This window comes from Somniosus microcephalus, unplaced genomic scaffold (genome assembly GCF_052327205.1).
Source record: "Somniosus microcephalus isolate GS21.2 unplaced genomic scaffold, FLI_Smic_1.0 unresolved_chr1, whole genome shotgun sequence".
Lineage (NCBI taxonomy): Eukaryota > Metazoa > Chordata > Chondrichthyes > Squaliformes > Somniosidae > Somniosus > Somniosus microcephalus.
In genome coordinates this window covers 74255864-74266366 of record NW_028225179.1, presented here as the reverse complement: position 1 = coordinate 74266366, position 10503 = coordinate 74255864, and the positions used below count along the sequence as shown (strand labels likewise).

The window sequence follows — 10503 nt, the reverse complement described above, 5'->3', positions numbered from 1 at the left end:
CTCTCTCCTTCCTCATCCTCTCTCCATTCTCTTCTCTTCTCTCTCCCTCTCTCTCTCTCTCTCTCTCTCTCCCATCTCTCTTCTCCTTCTCCTCTCTCCTCCCATTTCTCTCTCTCTCTCATATCTCCCTTTCTCTCTCTCTCTCTCCATTCTCTCTTTCTCTCCTCTCTCCATTCTCTTTCTCTCTCCTCTCATTCTCTCTCTCTCACCTCTCTCTCTCTCATTCTCTCTCTCTCTCCATCTTCTCTTCTCATCTCTCTCATTTTTTCCATCTCTCTCCTCTCAAATCTCTCTTCTCTCATCTCTCTCCCTCTCTTCTCACTCCTCATATCTCTCTCTCTCAATCTCTCTCTCTCAACCCCTATCTCTCTCACACACCACAACAAAACCTCCACATCACACTCCAATCTACTCAACAACCATAACAACTCATACCAAACTATAACAACTCCCAACCCCCTATCAAACACCACTACAACTCCAAACAACACCTAAACTCCCAACCAACACCCAAACTCCACAACTCAACACTAACACTCACCACAAACACCTCCACAACAACAAAACACCTACCCTCAAACAACAACAACAACAAACAACAAACCCACAACAACCAACAAAAACAAAACCACAACAAAAACAACCAACCAACACACACAACCCACACCCAACAAACCACCCCCAAAAACCACAAACACACAACCCACCCACCCACAAACCCCAACCAACAAACCCAACCAAAACACCCCACCAACAAACACCACAACCCCACCCAAACACCACCACCCAAACCCCCACCACCAACAAACCCCACCCCACAAAACACACCAACCACACAAACCCCACCCCACACCAAACAACCACCACAAACCACACCCCAAACCACACCCAACACCCACCCCACAACCAAACCACCCCACACAACAACCACCCACAACACACACACCCACACCACAACCAACCCACCCCCACCACAACACCACCACAAACACAACAAACAACCCACCCACACCAACACAACACACCCCAACCAACACACACACACAACAACCCCCCCAACCACACACACCCCACACACCCACAAACACACCCACCCAACAACACACACCCACAACAACACACCCCAACACACACAACACCCAACCACACACACACCAACCCACAAAACACACCACACCACACAACCAACAACACCCACCAACAACCACAACTCCCCACACTCACACTCACACACACAACACAACCCAAACTCACCACACACACCACCCACCCACTCAACCACACCCAACACTCCACTCACTCACACCCACTCCCACTCACACACACAATCCAACACCTCACACTCCCAAATCTCTCACTCACACACCCCACCTCTCTCTCACACCCCAATCCTCTCACTCACTCACACACCCAATCTCTCACACTCCCAATCTCTCTCTCTCTCACACTCCCAATCTCTCTCTCACACTCCCAATCTCCCAATCATCTCTCACACTCCCAATCTCTCTCTCACACTCCCAATCTCTCTCTCTCACACTCCCAATCTCTATCTCTCTCACACTCCCAATCTCTCTCTCACACTCCCAATCTCTCACACTCCCAATCACTCTCTCTCTCACACTCCCAATCTCTCTCTCACACTCCCAGTCTCTCTTTCTCACACACTCCCAATCACTCTCTCTCTCACACTCCCAAACTCTCTCTCTCTCACACTCCCAGTCTCTCTTTCTCACACACTCCAGTCTCTCTCTCTCTCACATTTCCCAATCTCTCTCTCTCTCACACTCCCAATCTCTCTCTCTCTCACACTCCCAATCTCTCTCTCTCTCACTCCCAATCTCTCTCTCTCTCACTCCAATCTCGCTCTCTCACTCCCAATCTCTCTCTCTCTCTCACTCCCAATCTCTCTCACTCCCAATCTCTCTCACTCCCATCTCTCTCGCTCTCACACTCCCAATCTCTCTCTCACACTCCCAATCTCTCGCTCTCTCTCTCTCCTTCCCTCTCTCTCTCTCTCCTTCCCTCTCTCTCTCTCCTTCCCTCTCTCTCTCTGTCTCTCCTTTCCTCTCTTTCTCTCTCCTTCCCTCTCTCTCCTTCCCTCTCTCTCTCTCCTTCCATCCATCTCTCTCTCTCTTTCCTTCCATCTCTCTCTCTCTCTCTCCTTCCCCCTCTCTCTCTCTCCTTCCCTCTCTCTCTCTCCTTCCCTCTCTCTCTCTCTCTCCTTCCCTCTCTCTCATTCCCTCTCTCTCTCTCATTCCCTCTCTCTCTTCCCCCCAGTGCTCCCTCTCTCTCTTCCAACAACAACATGCCCTCAAAATGCCTCGGCACCCGCCGGGCTCCCCAGCTAGTATAATATGTAAAATGATCCTTCTGTCTGTCTGTCTTTATGTCCTCTATAAACTCAAAAGTTATAGAGCGTACTTACACATATGTTAGATCAGAAGAAAGCTTATGATTATGGAAGTGTCATAGGCATATTTACTTTTTGGTCCGACAAAAATTGTTCGGACAGTAAAGAAAAACATTCAAAAAAGGGACAACTCTGCTCATTAGTGTTGAATGATGTGATGGTTAACCAATCGTACAGGGGATAGCGTTGACTGACGTGATGGTTGACCAATCGGTGTGTCACGGGGGGGCATTTCATTGCGTGTGTGGGCAGGCATCCTACAGGGGATAGTGTTGAGTGACGTGATGGTTGACCAATCCTACAGGGAATAGCGTTGAGTGACGTGATGGTTGACCAATCCTACAGTTGAGTGACCTGATGGTTGACCAATCGGTGTGTCACGATGGGCGTTTCATTGTGTGTGTAGATGGGCCTAATCCTCCAGCCTCCTCAAACATGGCCGCCATTTTTTTACTGCTAGAACCTTCTGACTTCGAGGGAAGAGAGGTACCTATTCAGCCAAGCTGACAAATGTAATATATACTGAATATATTTATGTATGGAAGCGACTGATGCCAACGAATTTGAAGTAGTTCTGGCATGCGCCATTTCAGTGTTTTTATCCATTGTTCGCTAACTGAGAAGAAAATATTGTCGCCATCACAAAGAAAACACATCCACAGAGAAACGAGGGGAGGGGGCGTGAAAAGAGATCACTGCTGCAGAGCACAGCCATGGCAGGAAAGAAAATCTGCACCAGCAAAACTCAGTAGGTGAGCTGGGGTCACTCTGGCCGGGCCTGACAACCGCTCAGTCTGAAACAGAGAGCGGGGGAGCGGCGCGGTGACAGAGTGCGGGGGAGCGGCACAGCAACAGAGAGCAGGGGAGCGGCGCGGCAGCCGGCCACAGCGGGAGCTCACCTGGGGTCTCTCGTGCTGGGCCTGAGCCGCTACACCACCCACGGAGCCTCCGGATCACCATGGCTAGAATCCCTCTCTCTACTCCCACCCGCTCTCTCTCTCCCCCCTCTCTCTCCTCCCTCCCCCCTCTCTCGCCTCCCAATTCAATTCAATTCAATTCAATTCAAATCACTTCATTGGCATGACAAGTTACATCTTATATTGCCAAAGCATCGAAAAACATTCATGTTTGTACACAAAAATACAGAACTATCCTTACAGTGTATAAACAGATATATCTCTGAGCGTATAAATATACATTCATATAATTTATATATACTCTTTTCTTATATTTAGTGGTTGGCCCTCTGTTTATGGCAAGCTGTAACATAGTGTGCCGCTAGTGTTACACAATTTCTCTCTTCCCCTAGTAGGTATGGGAGTTTTTGGTCGTCATTCAAATTTCTGAATTCCGGGCATATTTTTGTGAATTTTGGGTAGAAATTCTCCCTTATGCCCTGATATTTTCTACAAGCTGTGAGGAAGTGCATCTCTGTCTCCACCACTCCCTGACTGCAGTGAGAGCATATCCTGTCCTCTCTTGGTAGCTGGGTCTGCCTGTGTCTACCTTTTTCGATCGCCAGGCTATGTTCACTAATTCTGTACATTGTCAAGGTTTTTCTCAGTTTGCTATCCTTTACCATGGTCAGGTAATCAGCCATGTTGTATTGTCTGTTTAGGGCCAAGTAGCAATTGAGTTTGCTTTGGGTTTTTTTGTTTCTGCCGAATATGACAGATATTTTTCCTTTTGCTTAGCGACGATTTGTGTTGGGTCGAATTATTTGTGTTACGCTGTCACTGTCCTGGGGCTAGTTATTGTTAGTAGTGTTACTAGTTACTTCACTGAGTCCCAGGACTAGTTGACTGAGGGTATTCTTCTTTATGGTCCTCTCTTGGCATTTCAGGGCTTCGTGATGATAGCATTGGGGTTTGCTCATTTCCAGGTGTTTCCAAAATTTGGTGGCTCTTTTTTGGATAGTGATTATTAATGGATATTGGCCTAGTTCTGCCCTGCATGCATTGTTTACAGTTTTCCTTTGAGTCCAGAGGATACTTTTACACAATTCTGCATGTAGGATCTCAATTGGGTGTTTGTCCCATTTTGCAAATTCTTTTTGTGTTAGCGGTCCCCACACCTCACTGCCATAGAGGTTCAATTGGTTCAATTACTGATTTGAAAATTTTGAGCCAAATGCTAATTGGGATTTCTATTTGGATTGATTTTTTAATGGCATAGAAAGCCCTTCTTGCTTTCTCTTTCAGTTCATTCACAGCCAGATGGAAATTCCCGAAGAACTGATTTTTAAGCCAAGGATGTGTAGTTAGTGGTTTGTTCAATTTTGGTTGTTCCTAGTGTGAAATTTATTTTGGGTCCCTGATGTCTGGATCTTTGCTGGAACACAAGGACTTTGGTTTTTTGGGGATTTATTGTCAGGGCCCAAGTCTGGCAGTACGACTCCAGCAGATTCAGGTTCTGCTGTAGACCCTCCTTAGTTGGTGACAGCAGAACCAGGTCATCTGCATAGAGGAGGAATTTAACCTTGGATTCATATAGGGTGAGGCCGGGTGCTGTAGATTGTTCAAGTAGTTTTGCCAATTCATTTATGTAAATATGAAAGAGTGTCGGTGAGACTGGCGAGCCCTGCATCACCCCCCGCCCCTGTGGGAAGTATTTTGTTTGTTTGTCTCCAATTTTAACTACACATTTGTTGTTTGTATACATTGATTTAATTACATCATATGTTTTTCCCCCTACCACGTTTTCGATACATTTCAGGAATAAACCATCGTGCCAGATGGAATCGAAAGCCTTCTGGAAATCTATAAAGCATGCGTAGATTTTGCTTTTGTTTTGATGAACGTGTTTGTCAATTAGGGCCTGTAGGGTGAAGATATGATCTGATGTTCTATAGTTTGGCAGGAATCTAATTTGGCTTTTACTCAAGACATTGTGCTCCTCAAGGAAGTTTATAAGTCTTTTGTTTATGATACTGCAGAATACCTTCCCCAGGTTACTGTTTACACAGATGCCTCGATAGTTATTTGGGTCGACTTTGTCCCCACTTTTGTATATGGGCGTTATGAGTCCTTTGTTCCAGATATCGGGGAAGTAACTGACACTCAGCACCAAGTTGAAGAGTTTTAGGATAGCCAGTTTCATTTTATCGTCTGTGTGTTTAATCATCTCGCTTAGTATGCTGTCTGCCCCGCAAGCTTTTCCTGGTCGCAGGTCCTTGAGTTTTTCAAATAGTTCTTTTTCTGTTATTATGGAGTCTAGCGGGTTTTGGTTATCTTTATGGCCATTTCGAGCTTTTACAGTTTTTTGCATATTTGGTGTTGCTCTGGCCTTAGTTTGTTTTTCTGGTATAATTTTTCAAAGTGGTTTTCCCATGTGTCTCCATTTTGAATGGCTAATTCGTTGTGTTGTTTTTTGTGTAATGTATTCCAGTTGTCCCAGAAACAATTGGAATCAATGGATTCCTCAATGGAGCTGAGTGTATTCTTAATATACTGCTCTTTTTTGGTTCTGAGTGTGTTTCTGTACTATGTTAGTGTCTGACAATAAGTAAGGCATAATTCCTCATTTTCTGGATGTCTGTGTTTTTGGTTTGATATTTTTCTAAGTTTTTTCCTCATGTTATGGCAATCTGGGTCAAACCATTCTTCATAGTTTTTTGTTTTGGGTTTTTTCTTGCGAGATTTCAAGTTTGACCTTGTTGCCAAATTATCAACAATATTGTTTAGGTTATTCACTGCCCGGTTTACGCCTTCTTTATTGTGAGTGTATATGTTATCCAGAAAGGTGTCCAAGAGAGCTTGAGTTGATTCATTGCTAATTGCTTTCTGGTATTTTTCCGTGCTGTTTTTGGCCCATCTGTACGATTTTTTGGTGTTGTACAGCTTACTGGGTTGTGTTTCTGTGTTGGTTGTTTCTGTCTTTTTAAGATACATAGTAATTTGACTGTGGTCTGACAGTGTTGTTTGTGGTTTGACTGTGAACGCTCTGAAAGAGGATAGGTCCAATTCCGTAATCATATAGGCTACGGTGCTGCAGCCAAGAGGTGAGCAATAGGTCGATCTTCCTAGGAGGTCTCCAATGAACCTACCATTGACCCTCCCCCCTCTCTCTCCTCCCTCCCCCCTCTCTCCCCCACTCTCTCCCCTCTCTCTCCTCCCTCCCTCTTTCCCTCCCCCCTCTCTCACCCTCCCCCTCCCGTCCTCCCCTCCCCACCCCTCCTGCCCCCCTCCCCCCCACCTCCGCCTCTCTCTCTCTCTCCTTCCCTTTTTCTCTCTCTCTCTTCTCCCCCCCTCTCTTCCCCCCTCTCTTCCCCCCTCTTCCCCCTCTCTCTCTTCCCCCTCTCTTCCCCCCTCCCCTCTCTTACCCCCCTCTTACCCCCCTCCTCTCTTCCCCCCTCTTCCTCCCCCCTCTCCTCCCCCCCTCTCTCCTCCCCCCTCTTCTCCCCCTCTCCCCTCCGCACCCTCCCCTCCCCCTCTCCTCCCCCTCTCTCTCCTTCCCCCTCTCTCTCTCTCCTTTCCCCTCTCTCTCCTTCCCCCTCTCTCTCTCTCCTTCCCCCTCTCTCTCTCACCTTCCCCCTCTCTCTCTCTCCTTCCCCCTCTCTCTCCCTCCTTCCCCCTCTCTCTCCCTCCTTCCCCCTCTCTCTTTCCCTCTCTCTCTTTCCCTCTCTCTCTCTCTCTCCTTCCCACACAGACAGACCGGCAGACAAACTCATTTATATATATATACAAAAATTATTTCTACTTTTTTCATAACAACATGCCCTCAAAAAATCCTCGGCACCGCCGGGCACTCCAGCTAGTTCTAAATATATACCACCCGATCCACTCGATTAGATTCCAGCCAGTAACTCACTCCCGGTATATCTGTTATTCTACAGATAACCCCCCCCCGAACACCTCGATTAGATTCTAGCCTGTAACTCACTCCCGGGTATCTGTTATTCTATATCTAATCCCCCTGAACCCCTCGATAAGATTCCAGCCTGTAACTAACTCCCGGGAATCTGTTATTCTATATATAAACCCCCCGAACCCCTTGATTAGATTCCAGCCTGTAACTAACTCCCGGGAATCTGTTATTCTATATATAAACCCCCCGAACCCCTCGATTAGATTCCAGCCTGTAACTCACTCCCGTGTGTCTGTTATTCTATGTATAAATTCCCAAACCCCTCGATTAGATTCCAGCCTGTCACTCACGCCCGGGTATCTGTTATTCTATATATAAACCCCTGAACCCCTCGATTAGATTCTAGCCTGTAACTCACTCCTGGGTATCTGTTATTCTATATAACCCCCCTCCCGAACCCCTCGATTAGATTCCAGCCTGTCACTCACGCCTGGGTATCTGTTATTCTATATATAAACCCCCCAAACCCCTCCATTGGATTCCAGCCTGTAACTCATTCCCGGGTATCTGTTATTTTATATATAAGCCCCGTGAACCCCTCAATTAGATTCCAGCCTGTAACTCACTCCCGGGTATCTGTTATTCTATATATAAACCACTCGAACCCCTCCATTGGATTCTACCCTGTAACTCAGACAGCCCCTTTCTGCCTGGCCTGTCCATGATCGACTGATCCGACTGCGGTATCAGTGAACACAACCCTAATTCCCCTTTCACCCGCAGTCCCACACCTTACCTTCTCTCTGTTACTGACCATCACAGCGTCCTCTTGGCCACAATGCTAAAATAAATTCCACCACAAAACAAACATTTCAAACCAATTTGATGAATCAAACCATTGCAATATTTCATTCATAAGTCAACAAATCAACCTTGTGCATTTCCTTCGTGTCTGTCAGTTCTGTTCCCTTGCCTACCCCAGTGATTGCAGCATTGCTGGTGGAAGCTGCTGAGTGTCCATGGGGGAGACTGCAGATGGCCTTGCAGGACAACCTCAAGCAGCTCTGGGCCTAGAAGGCCCAGCTGTAGACTGCACCATCTCGGCCTGGGCGGCAGCAGTCTGGGCTGGCTGGCTGACAGGCAACAGCAAGGGCACTGGCTGAGTGGCAGGTGTGGGAGGATGAAGACTGTCATCCAGAGAGGACAGCAGATCCTTGCTCCACGGAGCCACTGCCACTCCCCTGGGGTGGCGCCTCAGCATTCCTAGCCATCTATTGGAGGACAGATTGCTGGACTGCTGTGAGACCCTGCAAGCCCCTTTCCAACACTGGTAAACTCAGCCACAATGGTGGCAGTCTGAACTTGCGTGGCAACACTCAGACGTTGGGTTGTGTCTGCTTGTGCTGCAATGGAAGCCGAGACATCGGTCATCAGACAGTGCATCATGGTTGAGTCCATGAGTGCGCCAATGGATCTGCCCACCCCTGCCACCTTCTCCATCGATGGAAGATTAAAGCATCCCGATCATGCAACTGTGGAGCTCCTAATCAGACCCTGGAACAAATCATTAAGCACTGCCCTCAGAGGAAATTCTCAGGCAGCCTACCAGATGTCCACGCTGTGACACCGGAAGCTTTGGCCTGGATATCTGATTTTGATATGGACATTTGATTTGCCTAGCTACTACCAGATGAAAGAAGACGACCCCTTCCACGCTGGAAAGGATGGGCACCAAGCTCTGTGCAAAATCCTGTGCGAGGTTGGAGCTGGACTCCTCCATGCTCCTTGACATTGAATTCAGGCTTTCTGCCAATGCACCACGTATTTTGTTCTGCCTACCCATCAGCTTTGCTCTGTAGGCTGCCCCATCAATGTCCTCATCTGAGTCCTGTGCTGCAAAACGTGTATGCGACCTTGTCCTCTGGGGAGCTGGCACCTCAGGAAAAGGCGCTAGCACCGACAAAACCATACCCCAGCAAGAGATGGTGCTTTCCAGAGGGGTTACTGGAACCATTAAAACCACACAGCAGCGATCTGGAGAAGGCAGGGTACCCATCAAACCACAGCCCAGTGAGAGTCAGTCCCATGAGGAAAAGGAGGAGAAAACAAGGAAGCCCATTAAAATTTGCCATGTGGCAAGCTAGTCACAATCATATTTTTCCTTTTTGTAACAAAGCTCATTTTGTCATCATGCCCAGAAGTCGAGGCTGACACTCTGGTGCAGTGCTGAGGGAGTGCCGCACTGTCAGAGGTGCCGTTTTGCGAATGAGACATTGAACAAAGGCACCATTTGCTCTCTCAGGTGTGCGTAAAAGATCCCAGGGCACTATTTCGAAGAAGAGCTGCGGAGTTCTCCCCGGTGTCCTGGCCAATAGTTATCCCCAAATCAACATCATTGAAAAAACAGATTACCTGGTCATTACCACATTGCTGTTTGTGGGAGCTTGCTGTGCGCAAATTGGCTTCTGCATTTCCTACATTACAACAGTGACTACACTTCTCCATGTAGGTTTAGGCAACTTTAATGATGTCTAAAAAGCACCAAACACTTCTACAAATTCAACAACAGCTAATAGAAATCAATCAACAACTGACCTGATAGTAGGTTATGATCCCTTTAAATAGTGCTGGTGTGGGGTCCTTCCTGCTGCTGAATGCAAATTCAGCTGTGCGAGTTTAAGGGATTGAAGCCGAAAACGGCAGCGGTGGTGCAAAATCAGCATTACACGTGGATTGACGTCACGAACTGTCTACTCTGCATACTTCCAGCACCAACACTAATCCCCTCACCAAAATGGTGTCTGACACGGCCCACAACAGAAGTGTGTGCACACTGCTTGGACGCCATTTTCGCGCCAATTCACCACTCACAGCGCCCAAACAACGGGTAGTACGCAAACGAATTTTTAGCCCTCTCTGTCGCTTAATATTAATTCAAACAAATCGACAGGAAAACTGAAAGTCCTTTTCTTGCACTTTAAGATACGAAGACAAAAGCCGACTCCAGCAATCCTGATGATCCCCCATCAACAGATTTCAGCCACAGCAGGTAATCACACAGTACAGTTACTGAGAGAAAGAATGGATACTAAACTCAAATAAATAAATGGAAGCCGATTAGGTCAGGTAGCCTTGGACACAGATGCGTGATATGATCACCCGTACCATGAAAGCCTGTAGTTTAAGTTAGTCGAAGGGAACGACTTGGATTTATAAAGCTTCTTACATGTGGCAGACAATAGACTGGAGAGCAAATTTGAAGCCCATGGGATTAAAGGGACAGTGGC

At 47.2% G+C, this 10503-nt stretch overlaps 1 protein-coding gene across 1 annotated transcript in view; it reads left to right on the top strand.

The window, feature by feature from the left end:
- LOC147095498 (uncharacterized) overlaps positions 1 to 9005 on the top strand; it is a 145406-nt gene extending 136401 nt beyond the window's left edge. Inside the window, exon 5 of the mRNA XM_085973649.1 lies at positions 8897 to 9005. Within this exon, the coding sequence (XP_085829775.1) occupies positions 8897 to 9005 (109 nt within the window). The remainder of the gene's footprint in view (positions 1 to 8896) is intronic.
- The last annotated feature ends 1498 nt before the right edge of the window (positions 9006 to 10503 follow it).